Source organism: Macrotis lagotis, chromosome 3, assembly GCF_037893015.1.
Source record: "Macrotis lagotis isolate mMagLag1 chromosome 3, bilby.v1.9.chrom.fasta, whole genome shotgun sequence".
Classification (NCBI taxonomy): Eukaryota; Metazoa; Chordata; class Mammalia; order Peramelemorphia; family Peramelidae; genus Macrotis; species Macrotis lagotis.
In genome coordinates, this window is record NC_133660.1 from 291,105,137 (window position 1) to 291,130,359 (window position 25,223).

General features: G+C 36.0%; 1 protein-coding gene across 7 annotated transcripts; it reads left to right on the plus strand.

Annotated features, from left to right (window-relative positions):
• On the plus strand, positions 1–24,071 carry LOC141518998 (butyrophilin subfamily 2 member A1-like). Of its 7 annotated transcripts, none has more exons than XR_012477328.1 (12): positions 1–500; positions 2,277–2,309; positions 8,729–9,076; positions 10,739–11,017; positions 13,034–13,150; positions 14,947–14,967; positions 15,899–15,919; positions 19,662–20,297; positions 21,034–21,054; positions 21,717–21,737; positions 23,072–23,092; positions 23,788–24,071. XR_012477328.1 is itself a non-coding variant. In XM_074231424.1 (7 exons), exons 1-5 carry the CDS (start codon positions 434–436, stop codon positions 13,135–13,137), a joined length of 831 nt encoding a protein of 276 aa, XP_074087525.1. In that variant the 5' UTR covers positions 1–433; the 3' UTR covers positions 13,138–13,150; positions 14,947–14,967; positions 15,899–16,276. The 7 variants fall into 7 exon arrangements, 1 of the variants encoding a protein (XP_074087525.1); XR_012477329.1 differs by having other exon boundaries at positions 19,662–19,682; positions 20,277–21,054; XR_012477330.1 differs by lacking the exon at positions 21,717–21,737.
• The last annotated feature ends 1,152 nt before the right edge of the window (positions 24,072–25,223 follow it).

The window sequence follows — 25,223 nt, forward strand, 5'->3', positions numbered from 1 at the left end:
GCGTCCCTAAAAGTAGATCAATTGTGCCTAAAATTGGATATACGGGCAAGACACAGCTTGAACTTTTGTCTTGAGAAAAAAATGACTTTATGATAATGTTTCTTATCTTATCATTTTGTGGAGGGTCAAAGGTCCCATTTGATGTAGGCCATGAGTTTAATACTTTCATTTTCCAGTTGATCGAGCCTGGACAGTTTAGTGGACTCAGTATGGGAATCAGATCTCTGAAGAGGAGAATTCTTTTCTAGTGAATTCTTTTAGAATGCCCAACTTCAAGCTGGGATTGATGGGGTCATTTTTATTCAGATGAAGAAGCTACGTGAGAGAGGTCAAATGATTTCCCCACAGTTGCAGCCACACTTGGTAGCATAACTCAAATTCAAATCCAGGTCCTCTGACGGCAAATCTACACCTCTGTGGAGACTCCACTGGCATGGAATGGTTCTTCCTTCTAGATCTGCCCTTTTTCCTCTTGGTCCTGTTCCTTCGGCCAATCTCAGGTAGGTGGGAGATGTTGCTGAGCTCCTAGCACCTCCAGGGAGAGATTCCTATGCCTCTGGACCTCCCTATAGTTTTTTTGTTTGGTGATGGATGTTTCCTAAGAGTAAGATGATGGGAGTGGTTAAAGAAGAAGAATTGTATTTGTTCACATTTTCATTTCTGGTTCTAATCAAGTCAATGTCTCCACACCTTCATTAGATCTTATCATATGGTGCTGCCCATGACCATGGAATTTCAAATAGATTTTGACCTATCTTGCTTTGTAGTCTTATTGGATCAAATCCCAGGGTCAATTCTGAGGACAGTTCTGGAAGGGGCACAGGGTCTTGAGTCCATAAAGCCAGGTGCCTCTTTTCACTTTGCAGCCTCTTTATTCCTCTTAAAAGCAGCAATAAAGGTCTATCTAAAGGAGAAATAAAGTCATAAATAAGTGCCCTCGGGGCTGCTTGTGGAAGGTTCTCCTTCCCTCTTGCCTGATTCATTTTAATTCTCAAATTTGTTATCCCCCAGTCAAGCTGAATAATTCCAGAAGGAAAGTGATTTTACAAAGGCTTGATCCTTGCCATCCTGAGGGCTCCAAGAATACTGTAGTAATTTGGCTTATGAGGCCTGTAGTAAGGAGATGTGACCTGCTCCTTCAGAGTGTAAGGTCCTGAGAGCAGGGCCCAGACATTTAGGTTTCAACTCTAGGTTGAGTGCATAGTAATGGCTTTGCCAATTCTTGTTGCCCGGCACATGAAACTTTTCCTCAGGACAGGCAGAATGTGGCCATCGATGCTGGGAATTATGGGCACAGAGGAATACTGCATTTGAAAACACATTTTGTAAACTTTTTCTGCACTTGACCTTTACTTTGATCATGTGCTCACCAGTGGGTCAAGTTAGCTGCTAGGTCACACATGGGCAATAGCATGTCACATTAAACTGAGTCATGGCTCATCCTACAGTCCGACCTCCTGGAGCAATCTCTCCAATGCAACACCCCGACCACTCCTCCCAGGGATTCTGAGGGAGAGTGGGGGAACAAAAGAGGAGCTGGAGAGTCCTGACTCTCTCCTATCACTTTTACCCCTCAGACTTCTAATATACAAGTTAATCAGTCACTGGCCTAGCTGGTTAACCTGCTGTGTCCAAAACCAAATGACCTTTAAGGAGTGCTTATTGATTTTTTACATTTTTCTCTTGGGTTGTAATGGCTTTAAAAAAAAATAAATCCGTGTTTTCGTTTACAATTGCATGCTGGGGTCAGAATCACGAGTTCTTCATGAAAACTAGTAAATCCTCTGACATCAACCCGAGGCCCCCTTTTCTCTTCTCCTGGCACCCCTTTCTCCTCCATTGCAGACATGATCCCCTCGAATCAACAGGCTAACTTTCCCAGCAGAAAACTAATTATGAAAAACTCTGTATTGCTGAAACTTAGGTAGCCTAATAGATAGAGCAACAGCTCTGGAATCAAGAGGGTCTGAGCTCAAATCTGGTCTCAGACACTTAATAATTGCCTAGCTGTGTGCCCTTGGGCAAGTCACTTAACCCCCTTGCCTTAAATAAATAAAGAAAACCCTTTTAAAAATCCCAATATTTACTTTAATTTTAATTATTGAAATAAAATAGACATTTCCCATAAAATAATACAATAAAAATGATTATACATAAAAGCACAACTCTATTTTATAGAACTTTTGGTTTTTAAAATATATGCTTATTTATATCTAATAATGTTATCACCTAATTTCTTTTCCCCATTTTTGTCCTTCTCTCCCCATATACTCCAGCTGGCTACCATTTTGAGACAAGTATGGATATACGTATGTATATGTGTTTTTATTACATAGATGTAAATGCATCCTATTCATGCATTTTCACATATTTGTCAGTTCTTTTTCTGGATGCATATCACATTTTCAGATGTCATTTGTTGTTGATTTGAGTATTTATAAAATTCAGAGTTGTTCTTAAAACAACATTGCTTTTACTGTATACAATGTTTTCTTGGTTCTGTTTATTTAGCTCTTCATTATTTCTTGCAAGTCTATCCATGTTTTGCTAAGATCTTCAAACTCATAATTTTTATAGCAAAATAGTATGTCAGCACAACTGCCTAGCCCAGTTTGTCCAACTATTCCCAAATTGATAGGATTCCCCATGATTTCCAGTTCTTTCTCACCACAAAGGGAGCTGTTATACATCTTTTGGAACATAGAGATGCTTTTACTTTTTCTTTCAATTATTTTTGGAAATAGATCTAATAGTGGTTGTACAGAATCAAAAGGCCTAGGCACTCCTCTAATAACACTTTGGGAATATTTCCAGATTATTTTCCAGAATCAGTTTACAATTTCCAGATCACAATTCAACTAACCGATTTTCCATAGATGTTCCAAATTTGCTTTTCCCCCCCTTCAATCATTTTTGATTATCTAATGTATGTAAACTGATACCTCAAGGTTATTTTAATTTCTATTTCTCTAGTCAATATTGATTTAGAGCATTTTATATGACTTTGATTTTTTGATTTCTTCTTAAAAATACTGCCTGTTCATATCCTTTAACCATTTATCCATTGGAAAATTACTCACATTCTGAGAGATTTTATAGAGTTCCTTATATCTTTGAGATCTTTATCTGAGAAAAAAACATAAAATTTCCTCCCTAATTTTCTCTTTCCTTTTGATCTTGCATACACATATTTACCAGCACAAAATGTCTTTAATTTAAAGCAAGTGAAATCATACATCTTCCCTCAATTCTCTTATCTTTTGTCATAAATCAATCACCCACATACATTTGATAAATAATGTGTTTCATGTTCTTCTAATTTTCTTGTAATCTATTTATATCTAGGTCATGTATTCATTCTGAGTTTATTTTGGTAAATGATATATAAGATATTGTTCTATGTCCAATTTCTATGACAGACTTTTCCATTTTCCCCATTATTTTTAATCTAATAATGATTTCTTATGCAAAAATCTTGTCTTTATACCTGTCAAATACAAGTGTATTCATTTGCTGCTGTAAATTACAGGTCTATCAGTTCTATTGATTTCCCTTTTTATTTTTTAGCTAGCACTAGATTGTTTTGATAACTGCTACCTTTTAAATAGTTTAAGATCAGTTACTGCTAAACCTCCTTCCTTTCCATTTTTTTCATTAATTTCACTGATATGGTTGACTTTTGGTTTGTCCAAATGAATTTTATTATTTTTTTCTAATTCAGGGATTTTTTTGTAAAACCAACTCCTAGTCTTATTTATTAATTTCATTTTTTTTAAATTTTGCTCTCAATTTTATTAATCCAACCTTTAATTTTGGGGATTTCTAAGTTAGTGTTTAATTGGGAATTTTAGTGTGCTCTTTTGCTAGTTTTCAAAAATTGCAGACACAAATCATTGGTCCACTCTTTGTTGTTGTTTGTCTTTCCTTCTTGAAAAAAGCCATGAAATCTCAATGGCTAAACTGATTGAAGGGGAAAACAACCATTTGGAATATGGGACATTTGATAATGAAATTGGGAACTGATCCAACCATTCTGGAAAATAATCCGGAAATGTTCTCAAATAAGGAATATTTGGCCCTTTGACTCAGCAGAACCACTACTGGGTCTATTTCCAAGATGATTAATTTAAAAAAAGTAATAGAACCTTAATGTTCTAAAATATGTTTGTTGTGGGAAATAAATGGGAATTATGAGGATGCCTATCAATTTTGGAATAACTGAAATATATGAGTGAACTGGATTTATCTGAAGGGGTGCTGTGCAAAAATACCAACCTCAGTTTCTCCAAAGTTATATATCATTATTTTCTCTTTCATTAATCTCCTTTATAGTTTTTAGGATTTCCAATTTAGTGATTAAATTGAGATTTTTACTTTGTTAATGTCCAGATTTTTAATTGTACTCCCAATTGCTCTTTCTGCACTTTATTTATGTAAATACTTGGAAATATAAATTCACTTTTTTTACAGTATCCCATAGGTTTTGATATGTTGTCTCATTATTATCATTCTCTTTAATTAAATTGTATATTATTCCTAGGACTTGATTTTAACCCACTCTTTTAACATAAGATTGTTTAATTTCTAATGAATTTTAATCTATTTCCATGATCCTTATTAAATATACTTTTTATAGCATTGTGATTTGAAAATTATTCTATTAACATTTATTTATGTTTTCTTGCTTTTGACTATAAGAATAGTATATCCTAATATATGGTTAATTTTTGTAAAGGTTACCATGTACTGATGAAAAGTTATATTACTTTTTATTATAAATTCTACTCCAATTGTCCGCTTTAATTCTGGATGAATCTCTCTTAAATGTACCTCTTGTAAACAGCATATTGTTGATATCTGATTTTTAATCTATTTTGCTCTCTATTTTCTCTCAATGGGCGAGATCATAGCATTCATTATTCAAAGTTGCTATTTATATATTTCCTTCCCTCTTATTTTAACCCACTGTTGTCCTTCTCAGACTGTCTTTATTATCTTATCCTTTCTCCTCATCCTGTTATTACTTATTTTACTCATCTCTGCAAGAGTCCCTCCATCATCCTCTTCCCTGTTCTTCTATTAGTCTACCTACTCTTCCGAAAGGCTCTCCTCTACCCTTTCCCCAGTCCTATCATCTCCCCCCCAAGTCCAGAAGATATCTATACCCTTCTAGATATGCACATTGTTCCCTCTTCAACTCAGATCTGATGAGAGAAAGTTCCAACATTACTAATCCTCTACCCTATCAGGTTCCTCTCTATTTTTTTTAATTAGAATCACCCCCTGATACATACCTTAGCTTCAAGCTTTCTTACAAACTACCCTACTAATGATGTCAGTCTTATGTATACAGTCAGGTGATGCAGTGAACAGAGCACCATCCTGAGATTCAGGAGGACCTGAGTTCAAATTTGACCTCAGACACTTGATATTTACTAGCTGTGTGACTTTGAGCAAGTCACTTAACTCTGATTAGCTGACATCCAGGGTCATCTTAATGCTCCTGATTCATCTATGGTCAATGGACCCAGATGACTTCAGAAGATAAAATGAGGCTGGTGACACAGCACAGCCTGCCCACCTCAGTCAAATCCAATTCATGTGTTTATTATGTCTTCACCTCCTTGATGTCATGGTCTTTGAGAATGAGGGACAGCCAACAAATAAATTAATAATATTTTTATCATAATAAATAAACAGTTTGATCTGAGTCTCTTATAATTAATCTTTAATGTTTTAGTTATATTTCTCCTGGATGTTTTGTATTTATTTTCCATTGAGTTTTGGTCTTTTTTTGTCACAAAGGTCTTTCAGTTCATCAATTGTTCATTTTTTTCCATTCAGGATAATGCTCCATTTACTGGGTAACTTATTCTTGGTCACAACCCCAAGTCTATTACTCTGAATTATAATGTGTATCTAAAAAAAAGAATTATAATGTGTCAAGACCTACAGTCTTGGTATATGGAAGTTGCTATGTTTTCTAAAATACTGATTGCAACTACTCAAGATTTTATTTTTTTGTCTTGTTCCTTGCAAAATGTTCACCTTAACCTGGAAGTTTTGAGATTTGACTGTGACGTTCCTCTAAGTTTTCCTTCTGGGATTTGGTGATTGGTGTTTTTGTTTTTGCAAGGTAGTGGGGTAAAGTGATTTGCCCAAGGTCACACAGCTAGGTAATTATTAAGTGTCTGAGGCTGGGTTTGACCTTAGAACCTTCTGACTCCAGGGGCGAGGCTCTATCCATTGCACCATCAAGCTGCCTCCTTTCTACTTTACCCTTTTGTTGTAGAATTTCAGCACAATTTTCCTAATAATTTCTTTTACTATTGTATCAAGATTCTTTTTAAAAATCATAACTTTCCAGGAGCCTGATATTTCTTAAAGTATCTCTCCTCATTCTGTTCTTCAGATCACCTTTTTCCCCCTCATAGGATATTTCAGATTCTCTTTTGTTTTTTCTAGGTTTAATATTTCTTGATTCCTTTAAATTTTTCTTGCCCAATTCTGGTTTTCAAAGAGTTATTTTCTTTCTTAAGATTTTGGAATCCTTGTTCAAATTGGTTAACTTTCTTTTCATAATGTTCTTAGATTGCTTTCTCCCCTCTATTTTTTTCCTTGATTTCTCTCATTTGATTTTTGAATTTCATGTTAATATCTTCCAAGGACTTTTTTTTTTTTTGAATTTGTGACCATTTGAGATGACCTTTGAGTTAAGAATGGCTTTCTTTTTTTAACTTCCTCTATGAACTCAAGATCTTCTTTTACACCATTGTAGCTCTCTGTGTTTGAATACTTTTGCTTTATTCTTTCCACAAAAACTATTTTACTCATCCTGGTGCTGTTTATCTCATTTTGTACCAGTTGAGAAAATTCTTCCCATATTTTTTCTGAATGCTTAATATTCAGTTTCTTTCAGCAGTTATATTTCATTTCATTCCTATTGATGGGCATGATTTTGTTTTCATTTCTTTGCTTACACATATTGTGGTATTATGGAGATTTCAGCAACTTTACTATCCTTTTTCTATCTTTGACCTCCTTGTAATTTGCGCCTAGCAATGGAATTTTGGGTCAAAGACTAATGATATTCTAATCATTATTTAATAGTAATTCCAAATTGTTTTCTAGAACTATTGGAGCAGTACAGTTTCTCAGGGTGTCTGTTTGAAGCCCCTTTAATGTTATTTATTTATTTAGTTGATAACTTTACCAACTTTCTGAGTGTGAGGTAAAACTTTGTAGTTGTTTTGATTGATATTTATTTCATTATTAATGATTTGAAGCTAACTTTAACTCAGTAGTGAATAGTTTGAAATTCCTTGGGACCCCCTCTTTCCCCATCTTTTTGATTATACCTTACTGCTTGATTTTGGTTTTATATATTTATTTCAATTCAATGCCTCTTTGATTTCTACAACATTCCCCTCCCCCAAAAAACTATTTTCCTTTTTTATCCTTAACTACATTCATTTTTTCCCCCACAGGAAACATTTTTAAGGTCATGACATCATTATCTTGTCATTTTAGTTGTGTCCAACTGTTTGTGAATCAATTTGGAGCTATTTTGGAAAAGATATTGGTTTGCTATTTCATTCTATAACTCATTTGAAAGATGAGCAATTGAGGAAAACAGATTTAAGTGACTAGCCCAAGGCTCCACGCAGTATTAAGTTTCTGAAATTGAATTTGAACTTATTTGACTCCAGGCTCAGTGCTTTATCTTTCACACCACCATATGACAAAAATGATTTAATGAGCAGTTATGGTTTGTAAAGAATGTTAAAAATATGATCTTGTCTTTATCCTTGCAACAGCACAGGGAGGAAAATTCTATTATTACCTGTATTTCTTTTTTTTTTTTAGGTTTTTTGCAAGGCAAATGGGGTTAAGTGGCTTGCCCAAGGCCACACAGCTAGGTAATTATTAAGTGTCTGAGACTGGATTTGAACCCAGGTACTCCTGACTCCAAGGCCGGTGCTTTATCCACTATGCCACCTAGCCGCCCCTATTACCTGGATTTCATAGATTATAAAACCTATGCAGACAGGTCAGGTATGTAGTCTGGAGTCATGAAGTTGAGAAGTTTCTGAGGCAGGATTTGAACATGGCTCTTCCTTAGCTTCCATATCAATTTTACTTTTTGTGCTCTCTTTTATTTCTTGTTTGGATAAGAATTTGCTTCCTAGCCATATTGCTCTATCCATTGTAGTATGCTTTTAGTTGATTTTTTTTAAATCAAGCATCCAATTGCAACTTATTATGATAATACATTTAAGGTTAAAAGAAATATTTAAATAACTTCATTATAGATTCATTTTTATGTTTCAAGGGACTGTTTTGGCTCTGTATCTTCAGGATAATTTTTATCTGCTTGGTCTTAGTCATGGAGATCATTGCTTATTATCCCATGTATCTTGGGCCACTCTTTCTTTCACTGTGAAAAGTGAGGTGGGAGAGTTCACCATTGCTAGAACTGCCTAATGACAGATAATGCAGAAAGGATTACTCTATAAGACAGGAAGTTTGAATCCCATTGAGAGGGAGTTTCTAAGTTTCCTTCAGTTGGTAAGAATCTGTGCTTTATGAAATAAGGGACTGGATGATGTCTCAGAATATTTTTCCAGACTGAAAAATTCATGACAATAAATTATCATATTATTTGGTCTTTTGCTTTGCTCCTTTCTTGAATTAACTTCAAATTCACTAATGACCTCATATTTTCCAGGGAAGTTCACTGTGATGGGACCACAACAGCCAATCATTGCCTTGGTGGGTGAAGAGGCCACATTTCCATGCCACCTCTTTCCCCAGCAGGATGCCCAGGATATGGAAGTGGTGTGGTTTCACAGCCAGTTCTCTCATCTAGTACATCACTATAAATACAGGCAGGATTATGTGAAATATCAACACCAAGAATATCGAGGGAGGACAGAATTTCTTCAAGAGAATATTAACTATGGGAGAGTGGCCTTGAGACTCCATAACATCCGTCTCTCTGATGAGGGGATATACCGGTGTTTCTTTGAAAGTCCTAGCACTTATGGGGAAGCAGAATTCCAAGTGCTTGTGGCAGGTGAGTGTGTGCCTGGTCTCATGTGGGGCACGTCCAGGTAAGGGAGCAATTACAATACTTGAGTTCCAAGTGCTTGTGGCATATGTGTGGCATGTGGCCCCATGTTGGGAGCAATTACAATACTTGTCTGAGGGGAGCACTGGTAATCGTGAGCACCATGCAAGGGAGACAAAATTAGACAGGACAGGCTTGTTCTAAAGTTATCCTGGAAAGATTGTCATACTGATTGGACTGGGAGTGTCTAAAAGACTAATTCAAAGATGAAGCTCAAGGATTAAGAGAGTGAAGAGCAGTTTAGGGAAGAACCAAGAAGCTCAGGTGCAGTGACTATGGCAATTCACATCTGGTATGTGAATACTGATAAACAATATTTCTTGAGAGGGAGATTCTGCTGAGGTTGTGAGGCCCAGAAGTCTTTGGAAGGATACTTTGGCGAACATGGAACTTTAGGATATAGTTTTGCTCATAGTAGTTTGTGCTGATCAATTCAGTATCATATGCATCAAGCAAGATAGAGAGAGAGGGCAGTTTAGGGAGGCAGTGGTCAGAGGAAAAACTGATCTTGGAGAAAATACAGAATAAAAAGAAAAAAGAATGATAGAAGAAAATAGGATAGAAAGAAATGCACAGTAATCATGACTATGAATGTGAACTGTATAACATCACCTATAAAAATGGAAGCAAAGAGAATAGATTAATATGAAAATATTTTTATGACTTCACACATATCATGCATATCATATTGCTTGCCATCTCAAGGGATGACAGAAGGACTGAAAATAGAAATCATGACTGTAAAAATATATGTATCAAAGGTAATACAATCGAATGTGCAGGAGTCAGTAGAAGCAGAATGATCATTTGTTCTGTCTTGGTTGCTCATTCCCAAGAATATCTAAATCGTGTTGACTCCATTTGAGGTTTTCTTGGCAACAATCCTGAAGTGATAGGATATTTCCTTTTCCAGCACATTTTGCAGATATGAAAACTAAGGCAAAATGGGATAAATGAATTTATCTGGATTCCACAACTAATATGTGCCTGGGGTCAGAGGAGTCTTCCTGTCTCTAGCCTAGCACACTATTCATTGAGTCATCTAATAGGTCATTAGCATTTTGACTTAATGATCAATTCCTATCAGTCCACTTAAATCCACATTTCTTCAATGTCTCCTTCATCATGTACCAAGACAGATGAATTAAAAAAAGTTCAATGTCAAACTTTACATTTATTACTATATTGCTTCATTTTAGAATTATGCTCTTATTTTAGCCTGCCGAGAACTTCTAATTTTTCTGTTCTGCTATCTGGTGTTAGCTAGTTTTTCTGTTTTTTGCTTGTATTCTTTTTATTTCCCTGAGATTATATTTGTATTTACAAATATATGTGCATGTCATTCTCACCTCTCCCCACAACCTTCATTAGAATAGCAACTTCATGAGATTAGGAACTATTTTGTTTTCACCTTTGCCTCCTTACCATGGAGTTGACTTGGAAATATATATTGTCATCTTAGGAATAGAGACATGTTGTCTTTTTTCACATTTGATGCTTTTTCAATAATAATACTAGATAAATGGTATAAGGAGGAATAAGGTGGATAAAAAATTCTTCTTGGTTTCTAGGAAATAATTTTTCTTTTGTGTTGTTTCCCCTGCCTAGGCACAGGCTCAACTCCTGACATACACATAGAAGGGGATGGAAATAAAATGCTTCGCTTTTTGTGTACATCTTCCGGGTGGTATCCAAAGCCTGAAGTACAATGGAAGATAAACCAGGAAAATTCATCATCACAAGACACCATGATCGAGAAGAATGAGAATGGACTATTCTCTATTGAGGCCTCAATCACAGTGTCCATCCATTCCAAAGTGCATGTTTCTTGTTTCATTAGGAACCCTCTTCTCAGCAAGGTGTTGGAAGCAAGTGTGTATCTGGCAGGTCAGTCCCCTTCCTGAGTACTAAAGGTAACTTTGTGAAGAGGCAGAATAGACTTTTTGATTTTAAGGGCAGGGGAAAACCCAGGATTTCCAAATATTTCTCCTAATCATGTGTTATCATGTCTAAAATCCTACCTTTAGGAATCATGGTATTCCTGATATAGAAGGAATTTTATGAATTATACGAACTAGCTCCTTTATTATACATATAAGGTCGGGGAAGCTAGGTGGCACAGTGGATAAAGCAACCGGCTCTGGAGTCAGGAGTACCTGGGTTTAAATCCGGTCTCAGACACTTAATAATGACCTAGCTGTGTGGCCTTGGGCAAGCCACTTAACCCCATTTACCTTGCAAAAAAAAAACCTAAAAAAAAAACTACATATAAGGAACCTGAGATTACGAGTAATAAAATGATTGTATTGGTCTAAAGACATTTATTAAATGCCTCTATGTTCCAGACACTGTGCTAAATTCTAAGGAAATACAAAGAAAGGGAAAAAACCGAGCCTCTACTCAAAAGTAGCCCACAGATTAATGAGGAGAGGTGACAATTAAAAAATATCTGTGGGTCAACCATATATTTACCCAGTAAACTGGAGAGAAACACAGCAGTAATAGCATGGTGAGGGTTTTGTAGGTAGACTCCCTTCTTTGCAGGTCTTTATCTTGCTATCACCTCTTGGGCAATCATCTCATATGATTAGAGGGTCTAAGAGCTCCTGTGTTCAGGAGTCTTCTGCTCTCCATCCCCTGCTGGGTGAAGTATGTTTTGTCCCTTGAGGAAAAATGGCAAGAATTCTGCCATCTGCCATCTTCCTCAAAGGAAAGACTTCCATTAGTGCCAATGCAAGATAAATTCTACTTCCTGCTGTCAGACAAATCTCCCTGCTAATATATGGAAAACTCCTGGGGAAAAAAAAGGAACAATGCCCTCTTTGATTTCAGATCTCCCACATGGGTCCCTTGAGGGAAGATATAGGGAAACATTGGTGGTGAATGAAGCTACCTTCTCAGACAATACAGATTTGCTGTCTATCTCTTACACCCTTTCTTGCCTATTTTTTCGCCCTTCTGAGGGAAGAGAACAGGTCCAACTATCTGACCATTTGACCATCTCCATCCTATGTTATGCTACCCTTGCCTCTAGACCAGTATCTATCTTCTTTTTTTGGAAGACTGGAGCCCTCCACTCAGTGACAAACATTCTCCTAATTTCACATTGTAGTGATTCAGAAACTCTATAGATCATCTTCCAAATCCACCTAACCCCCATCACCCAAGTCCTTATTACTGTCCCACTCAATCCTAACATCCTAAATATCTTTTTTGAAACACACTGGGGTTAAGTGACTTGCCCAAGGTTAAACAGCTAGGTGATTATTTAGGTTTGAAGTCAAATTTGCACCCAGGTTCTCCTGACTCCAAGCCCTGAGGATGCCAAAAAAGGCAAAAGAAATCCATGTTCTCATGGATTCCCCCACTTACTCCACAGTCTAACAGAATTAGGTGCAAATAGCTCCTATTTGTCTCTCTCTTTTTTTTAGGTTTTTGCAAGGTAAATGGGGTTAAGTGGATTGCCCAAGGCCACACAGCTAGGTAATTATTAAATGTCTGAGACCGGATTTGAACCCGGGTACTTCTGACTCCAGGGTCGGTGCTTTATCCACTGCAACACTTAGCTGCTCCACTCCTATTTGGATATAAAAAGACACTCCCTCCATTCCTGGCCCTGTAGTTGCGTTCCCTGCTGAGCTAACAGCCAGAGCAGAGAAGGGTCTCTGAATGTAAGAGTTCAGGAAGTTCCTTAACCACAGCAGTGACCAGAAAATTAGGAACCACCTTGGGGACATTTGGGATTTAGGAGTTCTAAGCTCTAGTTCTCTACCTAGCAAATCACAAGACAAATCTGAGCTTTAAGTTGCCTCCCTGCAAAATGAGGGGGTTGGACTAGATGATCCCTGGAGACCTTTTTCATACCTGACTGTGTCATATAACTCTGTGGTTCGAATTTTTCAGATTCCGCATTTCCAAATGCTTCTCCATGGATAGTGGCACGTATTGTGTTGATAGTCCTTGTAATCATTGGGTTCTCCATCTATACTTTTTGGATATGTAAGTGAAGAAAAGTCAAAGGTAAGGATCTGTATGGGGTGCGATTGTTCCAGCATGAAATGAGAAACAGTAGCTGGCCTAGAGAGTGATCCAGTGACAGCCTCTCCCCCTATCAATGTGGGCTGGCTCCCTCTGGGAAATATGTGATTTTTTTTGTTTTTGTTTTTCTTTTTGCAAGGCCACATAGCTAGGTAACTATTAAGTGTCTGAGGCCGGATTTGAACTCAGGTCCTCCTGACTCCAGGGCCAGTGCTCTATGTACTGTGTCACCTAGTTGCCCCCAAATATATGATCTTAAAGAATTACTGTGAGCATGGAGAGACTAAGGGACTTCTTCAGGGCTGTACCACAAGTATGTAGCAAAGGCAGCTCTTGAATTTATTTAAAAAATATCCTCTGAACTCCCTACCACAGAGTTGGGGCAATTTCAATAGGATTATAGGAGGACCCTTGAGAAATGGCTCTTTTGTGTTCATCACTATTAAGCATCACTGACTAGACCCCTAGTTCCATTTAACCAGTTTCTATCAATTACCTTTTAAGGGATTTTTGCTTCAATTACTGAGCAAAGAGAAGGACAAACATTTCCCTTCAACATTTTGAGGACATGCCCTCTCCTATTCTTGTTTGTCTCTGATGAGAGTGGGCTCACTCTTGGCAGAGTTCCTACATAGCTTTGGTCCCATTAATTCACATCAGAAGCAACATTGATGTCTGATGAGCCCTCATTTCTGCTTCTACTGATCTAGGTCTCCTAAGTTCCTGTTTCTTTCTTGACTTCTGGTTATTAATGCTGTGCCACCTGGAAAACTGATACTAGACTCTATTTCCAAGATTCCCAAATTCCTGGAGCCTCTCTTTCTGGATCTTTCAAAACTGACAAGGTCTGAGGCTCCAGATGAAACTCTTTCACCTAAAACAAACAAACAAACGAACAAACAAAAAACATAACTGAGAAGGAGAGGAAAGGTAAGAAATTAGAGGGAGAGTAGTCCCTGAAATCAGTTTACCCATAGAGTCTTCCCAGTTTGTAGAGGGTAGGCATTGGCAGCTTGGATTTTTTTCCTGCAAAGTATTTGTTTTGCCAAAACACTGCTTTATTCTTTTAAATTTTTTTCTAATTACTTGCAAAGATGATTTTTGCATTCATCTTTTGCCCCTTGTTGAGTTCCTAATTTTTCTACCATCTTCTCTTCCTCTCTCTATTCCTATGGCAATGAACATACAGCTGGGTTTAGCATATTTCCATATTACTCATGCTAGGAAAGAAGAGAGAGAAAAAAAATGATGTTTAAAAACTGAACACAGTATACTTTGCTCTGTATTCAGATTCTGTAGTTTGTTTGTTTTTTTAATCTGGATGTAAATGACATTTTCCTTAACAGATGTCTCAGGATTTTTCTCAATCGCAGAACTTCTGAGGGGAGCTGCATCAATCATGTCTGATCATCTTACAATGCTTTCAAATTGTCACAAAGACAATGATATTTAGAACTGGGAGGAATTCATATTTGCTAGATTATAAATAGTCTTAGAGATTATGTGGTATAACCCTCTCATTTCACAGATGGAAAACTGAGAAAATGACTTTTCTAAATTCAGAGGGTGAATTAGTGTGAAAATCTGGTCCAAAATCTTGGTCTTCTGATCCCTACTTCAGTGGTCATTCATCAACATCCTCACACTGGAAAACGTGGGAGAACAGAAGTTTCAAATGAGACATCCTCAATATTCTAAATGGATAATCTAAATAGATGTGCTGATCTTTCCCTCCTCTTCCCCTACCCCATTTCTAACTATCTATTTCTTCTTTACAGACAGGTCTGAGTATGGACCTGGTGAGTAATATTTTCTTATTCATTATCCTGTGTTCTACTAATCACTGGAGGACAATAAGAAGATTTCGATTTGAACTCAGGTACTCCTGACTCAACAGCTGGTACTCTATCCACTGTGCCACCTAGTCATCCCTGGGATTTTTTTTTTTGCAAGGCAACAAGGTTAAGTGAATTGCCCAAGGACACACAGCTAGGCAATTGTTAAGTGACTGAGGGCAGATTTGAACTAAGGTTCCCCTGACTCCAGGGCTGGTGCTGTGCTACCTAGGCACCCCACTAAGATGTATGTTGATCAAAAAGCTCTCAAATCAATGGACTCATTCATCCTCTCCAGTTTGTAGAGTGAAAACCTTGGCAACTTGGAAAATTCCTGTAAAGTGTTTATTTTGACAAAGCATTTTTTAATCAAGAAACTGAAAAAATAAAGGGAATTTTGTTACTTAGTGAATGGGAAGCACTAAGAATTGAGACATCTAGTGAAAGTTGGTATTATTTTAGAATTATAGATTTTAAGTTGGAAGCCCTTAGAAACCATGTAGTCCACTAGTTTCATTTTGCTTATAAGAAAATAAAGTCTCAGATGTACTGTCACATTCTGAATATCAAATAGATAATGAGAATTAGTACCGCATATATTTTTAGATTATCAGTAGTCTTAGAAATTATAATCCTACATATGAGTAGTATAATTCTCTCATTTTATAGATGGAAAACTGATAAAATGACTTTTCCAGGATCATAAGGTGAATTAGTATGAATCAGCCTCAAAGTCTTGGTTTTCTAATCCCCATATCAGTGACCATTTATCAACATCATCAAACCTGAAAATTTGGCAGAACATAAGTGTCAAATGAAACATAATCAATATTCTAAATGGATGATCAAAAGTGAAAGATCTCTCTTGCTTTTTCCCTTTCCTTCTCTTTTACAGTCAAGATTGAAGATAAAGTTGGTGAGAAATATTTCCTTGTTCTTATCTTAATATATGAATATTGTGATGCTACATGCCATGGGAAAGTGCCAGGAACTAGTTCGTTCAGAAGTTCCCCAAGGAAGAACCCCCATGCAGTCCTGCCATTTTGTAGAGACATTGGGAACTTGGATTTTTCTCATAAAATATTTATTCTGACTCAAAATTATTTCATAATTAAGAAACTGTAAAGATAATGGAAATTTTGAAAAAAATTCAGTGGAGAAGCTCCTAGAAATGAGACTTCTTTTGAAAGTAAGTTTTACCTTAGAATTATAGATTTAACATAGAAAGTGCCCTTAGATACCATGCCATTCATTTCAAAGATGAGAACATAAAGGTTCAGAGATACTGTCACTTTGTAAATATCCTAAAGATAATATGTTTGAGATACAAGTACATAGTTTGTATTTCTATAGAAATTGTATAAAATTTTGTATATAAAACTGTATAAAATATTTGTATAAATTATATATATTAATTGTATAAAACAAATATCATAAAGAAAAAGGTATAAGAACTTGTATAAATTTATACATTTTTAGATTATGATGAATATTAGAAATAGTACAACTCTCTTATTTTAGAGATGAAAAACTGAGAAAATGATTTTTCCAAGATGACAGGGTGAATTAGTATGATAACCAGGCCCAAAGTCTTGGTCTTCTGACCACTAGTCCAGTGGTCATTGTTCAACATCAGGAGAATGGAAGTATCAAAAGAAGTATGCTTAATATTGTAATTATTCAATGTACATTTTGACAAAAGTCAATGAATGGGAAGTGCCAAGAAACAAGGGGTATATATATATATATATATATATATATATATATATATATATATATATATTATTTGGTATTATCTTAGAATCAAAGGAATTTGAGACAATATGTAATGAAAAAGTGAACAAAATTTCTGTCCTAAGAACATAGAGTTGGATGAGAACAGGTTCCAAATCCAGGTCTTCTGATCACTAGTTCAGTAGTCATTCAACTGCATGAGTCTCCCTATTTGTTCAGGGGTTAAATTGGCAGCTAAGATTTCTTTCTGTGATGTGTTTGTTTTGTCAAAACTCTGTCTCTTATTTAAGAAATTGAAATAATAATGGAAATTTTTTTAAAAAGTCATTGAATGAGAAGCACTAAAAATAAGGGATCTATAGGAATTTGATATTATTCTAGAAATATAAGGAATCTAGAAATTAGGTAGTCTGTCCTGTCAATTTAAAGATGGAAGTAGTGAGAAAATGCCTTTCCCAAAAGTCATATGATGAATTGGCATGAGAAGAGGCCAGAAATCTTAGTACTCGGTTCCCTAGTTCAGTGGTTATGAATAAACAAGCCTGAATACATTGCAGCAAAGAAGGGTCAAATGAAGTATCCTCAGTGTTGTAAATGGCCTGTTTAGATGAGCTCATTCTCTTCTTCCTCTTCTTCCTCCCTCCCTTCCTCCCTCTCTCCCCCCTCTCTCTTTCCTCTCTGTCTCTCTGTCCACTCTGTCACTGTCTCTCTGTCGTCTCTATCTGTCCTCTTTTTCTCTCTGTCTCTCTCTCTCTGTCTCTCTCTTTCTGTGTGTGTGTGTGTGTGTGTGTGTGTGTGTGTGTATAATTGTATTTCTGTTTCACAGAATCATCTGTATATGAACAAGATGAGCAACATTTTCTTCCAAATTATTTCAATTTATGTATATGGTGATGCTGCAAATCTCTGGTGTATAGTGAGAAATAAATTCATCAGGAGACCCACACCTAATTGCACACCAAAAATAAAAACTAAAGTATTTGTGGGAACGTTGAGGGTGTTCATAGTTTTTTTTGTGATTTGTTCATTTTTTCCCCTAAAGATTCTTTCTTAAATTAGAAATGATATACATTTTGATCATTAATCTTTCTAAAAATGAGAGATTGTCAATGCATTAAATGCCTTATCTAAATGTCAAATTTCTCCTCCTTCATCTCTCTCCACTGACTGAGTCTCTCTCTCTCTCTCTCTCTCGCTCTCTCTCTCTCTCTCGCTCTCGCTCTTGCTCTCGCTCTTGCTCTCGCTCTCGCTCTCAATCTGTGTGTGTGTGTAATTGTATTTCTGTTTCACAGAATTATCTAAATCTGAACGGGGTGAGCAACATTTTCTTCCAAATTATTTCAATTCATGTATGTGGTGCTGCCGCAAATCTCTGGAGTATAGTAAGAAATAAGTTCATCAGGAGACCCACACCTAAATGCACCCCCAAACTAACACTAAAATATTGTGGGAACCTTGGGAGCTTTCATAGTTTTCTTTTGTGATTTGCTCATTTTGCCTAAAGATTCTTTCTTAATTTAGAAATGATATACATTTTAACCATTAACAAAATGTCAATGCATCCAAAGCACTACTATGAACTGTGGCCAGTTTTGGAATTGGATATAACTTCATAATTTCATCTGGAAAGTTGGAAGTGAACTTAGAATCCATGCAGTCCCATGGATTCATCTTAAATATGAACAATTAAAGGGTCAGAGATGACAACATTCTGAAAGACAAATATTCATGAAATCAACTGGCAGATCAAACACTATTAGATTATAAGAAACCTAAATGATCATGTTGTAGAAACCTGTCATTTTGGATTAAGTGAGAACCTGGCTTTCCTGAATTCATGTTGGTAGTAATTTTGAGTTTAGAACATTAATCTTGGTACTGTTATTAGTTCAGAGGTCAGTGATGAATACCAAAAAGTCTGAATAGTTTGGGATAAATGAAGTGTCAAATGAAACATCCCAGTGTTGTAAATGCACAATTTAGATGAGTTAATATTGTCCCTTCCTCCCTTTATCTTACCTTCTCTCTAAACCTGTTTCCATTTACTCCTCCAACCTTCCCCCCAAAGTAAAGTAAAGGAGTTCATCTGGTGAGTAACATTTTCTTATTTGTTCTTCCAGTATATGTAGACTGGTATATTAAATGGCAGATGCTCATTGTAATAAATAGATCATGACATTCCCAATCACTACAAGTGCCTAGTCTCTTCCACTTGTAAAGAGGCAAAGATGGGGGTGGCTAGGTGGTGCAGTGAATAGAGCACTGGCCCAGAAGTCAGAAGTACCTGAGTTCAAAACTGACCTCAGACTGTTAATAATTACCTAGCTGTGTGGCCTTGGGCAAGCCACTTAACCCCCTCTGCCTTGCAAAAAAGAAAGATAATAATAACTTAGAGTTTTCCTTTGAAGACTTTGTTTTGCCAAAATCCTGCTTTTTTAAATACCAAAATAAAACAAAAAAAATTGAGATGTTTAGAAGACAATGAATTGGAAATTCTTAAAATTGAGAAATCTTTTGGGATTTCATAATATCTTAGAATTATTTGAATTGTGAAACATTCAGAAGGACTCCTGTTTTAATGACCAGGGGAAATTAGGAAGATATATCTTTCATAAAATGAGAGATTGTCAATGCATTAAATGGTTTATCTAAATGTCAAATTTCTCCTCATTCCTATCTCTCTCTCTCTCTCTCTCTCTCTCTCTCTCTCTCTCTCTCTCTCTCTCTCTCCCTCTCCCTCTCTGTTACTGTATTTCTGTTATGTAGAAGAATCCTATCATTTTAGGTTGGGATGAAAGAAGTGTCAAATGAGACTCCCCAATGTAATAAATGTACAATTTAGATGAGTGAATATTGTCCTTTCCTCCCTTCATCTTACCTTCACTCTAAACCTGTTTCCATTTGCTCCCCCACCTCACCCCCAGTCAAGGAATTGTGTTCATCTGGTGAGTATCATTTTCTTCTTTGTTCTTCCAATAAATGTAGACTAGCATCTAAATGGCAGAGTCTCTTTGTGATAAATTGATCAGGACATTCCCAGTCACTACAAATGCCTTTTCTCCTCCACTTGTAAAAAGGAGATGATGACACCTTAGACTTTTCCTTTGAAGACTTAGTTTTGCCAAATCCTGTTTTTTTAAGTAAGAAAATGAAACAGAAACTTAAAATTTTTTATAAGTAGACAGTGAGTGGGAATACTAATAAATGAGACATCTTTTGGAATTTCAGATTATCTTGCAATTACAAGAATTCTAAAGCATTCAGAAGCACTACTGTCTCAGTTACCAGGACAGATTTGTGGGGATATGTCTTTCCAAAGATCATGTGAGAATGAGTTTGAGAACAGACTTCTAATCTGAGCTTTTCTCTCCCATGTTCAAAGCTCATTCCTCAATATGAATGAAGAGGAATCCTGTACAATAAGGAAGGATAAAATGAGGGATCCTCAATGCATTAAATGGCTTATCTAAATGCTAAATTTCCATTCATTCCTATGTCTCTCCATTTACTGATTTCTGTTATTTTTTTCTTTCTGACAGAATTATCTAAATCTGAACAAGGTGAGGAACATTTCCTTCCACATCGTTTGAATTTATGTTTATGGTGATACTGCAACCATCTGGAGTATAGTGAGAAATAAATTTATCAGGGGACTGAGAACTAAATGTACACCCAAGGTGTTTCTAAATTAATGTGTTAACCATGGTGACTTTCAGAGTTTTCTTTTGTATGTGTGTGGTGTGCTCCTTAAACCTTAAGATTATTTCTTAATTTAGAAATGCAATAAATTTGGTCATTAAAAAAGTCAATGAATCTGAAGCACTGTGAAATGTGATCAGTTTTGGAAATGGATATTACTTCAGAATTTCAGCAGGAAAGTTGGAAGTGATCTTAGAATCAATGCAGTCCCCTAGATTCATCTTAAATATGAGCAAGTAAAAGGTCAGAGATGTCGACAACATTCTGAAAGACAAATATTCATGAATTTTAAGATTGGCAGCTTCAGACATTGTTAGATGAAAAGGAGCCAAAAGTATTCTGGTGTGAGAACCTGGCTTTAGTAAATTCAAGATGCTAATAATTTTGAATTTAGACCCTAGATCTAGGTACTGTTATTAGTTCTGGGCTCATTAAGCAACAACGAGAACCCTAAATAGGTTGGAATCAATTAAGTGTCAAATGAGGCACCCCAATGTTGTAAGTGCGCAATCTAGATGACTTCATATTGTCCTTTCCTCCCTTCATCTTACCTTCCCTCTAAACCTGTTTCCATTTTCCTCCCTCGCCGCCCACCAGTCAAGGATATGTGGTCATCTGGTGAGTAACATTTTCTTCTTTGTTCTTCCAACATATGTAGACTGGCACATTAAATGGCAGATGGTCATTGTGATAAATAGATCGGGACATTCCCAATCTCTACAAATGCCTTTTCTCCTCCTCTTGTAAAGAGGAGAAGATGGCACCTTAGAGTTTTCCTTTGGAGACTTTAATTTGCCAAATCCTGTTTTATTAGGTAGGAAAATGAAACAGAAATTTAAGATGTTTATGAGAAGACAGTGAATGGGAATTGCTTAAAAATGAGACATCTTTTGGAATTTCAACACATCTTAGAAGTACGAGAATGGTAAAACAATCAGAAGGACTTCTGCCTCAATGACCAGGTGGAAATTGTCAGGATATGTCTTTCTAAAGATCACATGAGAATCAGTTTGAGAAAAGGATTGGAATCTCACTTTTCCTTTACCAAATCCCAGGTCATTTCTCAGTACAAATTGAGAGGGATACTGTGCATGAAGGAAGAATGAAATAAGAGATTCTCCATGCATTAAATGGCTTATCTAAATGTCAAATTTCTGCTGCTTCATATCTCTCTCCACTGACACACCCTCTCGCTCTCTGTGTCTCTGTTTCTCTCTCTCTCTCCCTCTCTCTCTCTCTGCATGTGTGTGTGTGTGGGTGATTGTATTTCTGTTTCACAGAATTGTCTAAGTCTGAACGAGGTGAGCAACATTTTCTCCCAAATTATTTAAATTTATGTATATGATGATCCTGCAAACCCCTGGAGTATACTGAGAATTTGCTCATCAAGAGACCCACAACTAAATGCACATCCAAAGTAACATTAAACTTGTGTCGGAACCATGAGGTCTTTCAGTTTTTTGGTGATGTGTTCAAGTTGCCTAAAGATTCTTTCTTAATTTTGAAATGGAATAAATTTCAGCCTTTTCAAAAAATCTATGAATCTGAAACTCTATGAAATGTGGCCAGTTCTGGAAGTGGATATTAGCTTAGAATTTCAGCAGGAGAGTTGGAAGTGATCTTAAATACATGAAGTCCCATTGATTCATCTTAATAGAAGCAATTATAGGGTCAGAGATACTGACAACATTCTGAAAGACAAATATTCATGAATTTAAGACTGGCAGATTAAAACATTGTTAAGAGTATAAGGAATCTAAAAGATTATATTGTAGAACACTATCATTTTCGATTGAGTGAGAACCTGGCTTTCCTAAATTCATGCTGGTAATTATTTTGAATTTAGACATATAATCTTGGTACTTTTATTAATTGTGGGCTCATTGATTTACAACAAGAAGCAAGGGTATATTGGGATAAATGTGTCAAATGAGACATCCCAATGTTATAAATGCACAATTTAGATCAGTTAATATTGTCCTTTCCTCCCTTCATCTTACCTTCTCTCTAAACCCGTTTTCATTTACCCTCACCCCCACACCACCACCAGCCACAGGCAAGGAAAAATGTTTGACCGGCGAGTAACATTTTCTTCTTTGTTCGTCCAGTATATGTAGACTGGCATATGAAATGGCAGGTGCTCATTGTCATAAATAGACCAGGACATTCCCAGTCACTACAAATGCCTAGTCTCTGCCGCTTGCAAAGAGGATGTGATAACAACTTAGAATTTTCCTTTGAAGACTTTGTTTTGCCAAACTGTGTTTTACTAGGTAGGAAAATGAAACGGAAATATAAGATTTTTAATATCTTAGAATTACAAGAAAGGTAAAACATTCAGAATGATTTCTGCCTCAGTGACCAGGTGGAAATTGTGAGGCTATGTCTTTCTAAAGATCACATGAGAATCAATTTGAGAGCAGTATTGAAATCTCAATTTTCCTTCCCAAGTACCAAGGTCATGCCATAGTATGAATTAAAAGGAATACTATAAAAGAAGAAAGGGTAAAATGAGAGCTTCTCATTGCATTAAATGTCTTATCTAAATGGCAAATTTCTCCTTCCTATCTCTACTGACTGATTCTCTCTCTCTTTCTCTCTCTCTCCCCTCTGTAATCATATTTATGTTTCACAGAATTATCAAAGTCTGAACAAGGTGAGCAACATTTTCTTCCAAATTATGTATATGGTACTGCTGCAAATCTCAGGAGTATGTGAGAAGTAAGTTCATCAGGAGACCCACACCTAAATGCACACCGAAAGTAATACTAAAGTATTCTGGGAAACTTGAGGGCTTTCTTTTTTTTTTTTCTGATTTGCTCATTTTGCCAAAAGTTTCTTTCTTAATCTAAAAATGATATAAATTTTGATTATTAACAGAATGTCAATCGATTCAAAGCACAATGAAATATGGCCAGTTTTAGAAATGGATATTAGCTTAGATTTTCAGCTGGAAAGTTGGAAGTAACCTTAGAATCCATGCAGTCCCATGGATTCATCTTAAATATGAGCAATTATAAGGTCTGAGATGTTGACCACATTCTGAAAGACAAATATTCATGAATTTAAGATTGGAAGATTCAAACACTGGTAGATTATAAGGAACCTAAAGGATATGCTGTAGAACCCTCTCATTTTGGATAAAGTGAGAACCAGGATTTTCCAAATTAATGATAGCAAATATTTTGAGTTTATACCCTTATTCTAGGAACTCTTATTAGTTCAGGGCTCATGGACCAACAACAAGAACTTGAATATGTTGACATAACAGAAGTGTCAAATGAGGCACCTCAATATTTTAAATGCACAATCTAGATGAGTTAATTTTTGCTTTTCCTCTCATTCCAACAGTGCAACATTCAGGCAAAATTTGGTCATATCTGCAATGGGTGAAACTATCATGATACAGAAAATGAATTGTGGAGTTTGAATGAAGAAAAAAGACTGATACCTTTAATTTAAAAAAACTATTATGTAATTTTGCTATCTCTTATAAATTATTTTTCTTCTTTAAGGATATGATTTCTCTCTTATCGCATTCAACTTAGATCAATGTACCATGGAAAAAATGTAAAGACTAACAGACTGTCTTCTGTGTGTGTGTGTGTGTGGGAGCAAGATTAGGGGGAAAAATGTAAAATTCAATATAAATAAATAAATAAATTTAATTTAAAAAATTGTCCTTTCCTCTCTTCATCTTATCTTTTCTCAAAGCTTGCTTCCATCCTCCCAACCCCAACCCCAATCTGGTGAATAATATTTTCTTCTTTGTTCTTCCAATATATGGAGACAAGCATATTACATGGCAGATGCCCATTGTGATAAATAGATCAGGAGATCCCCAATCACTATAAATATCTTCGTCTACTACATTTGTACAGAGCAGATGATGACACCTTGGTATTTTCCTTTGAAGACTTTGTTTTACCAAAATCCTTTATTTTAAAGAAAAATCTAAAACAGAAATTTAAGATTATTATTATAAGAAGATAATGAATGGGAAATATGAAAAATTGAGACATCTTTTGGACTTTCATATTATCTTAGAATTATAAGAATTATAAATCATTAGGTTTACTGTCTCATTTACCAAGTGGAAATTGTGAGAATATGTCTTTCCAAAGATCACATGAGAATCAGTTTGAGAACAGGCTTCAAAACCCAGTATTCCTTTCCCAAGTCCCAAGGTCATGACTTAGTATGAATTAAGAGGAAAACTGTGCAGAAAGGAAGGATAAAATGAGGCATCCTCAATGCATTAAATGACTTATCTTAATGTAGAAACTATCTCTCTCCACTGACAGTCTCTCTCTCTCTTTCTCTCTCTCTCTCTCTCTCTCTCTCTCTCTCTCTCTCTCTCTCTCTCTCTCTCTCTCTCTTTCTCTCCCTCTCATATTTTATTACTGTCTCACAGAATTATCTGAATCTGAACAAGGTGAGCAACATTTTCTTCCACATTATTTCAATTTATGGACATGGTGATGCTGCAAACCTTTGGAGTGGGATAATGGGATGTAAGTTCATCAGGAAACCCACAACTAAATGTACACCTAAAGTATTTCTAAACTAGTGTGGAAACAATATGGACTTTCATAGTTTTTTTAAAATGTGTTCCTTTTGCCTAAAGATTCTTTTGTAATTTAGAAATTGAATAAAATTCAGTCATTTCTTTAAAAATCAGAAACATGAAATGTGGCCAATTTTGGAAATGGATATCACCTTAAAATGTTAGCTGGAAAGTTGGAAGTGACCTTAGAATCAATGCAACCCCATGATTTCATCTGAAA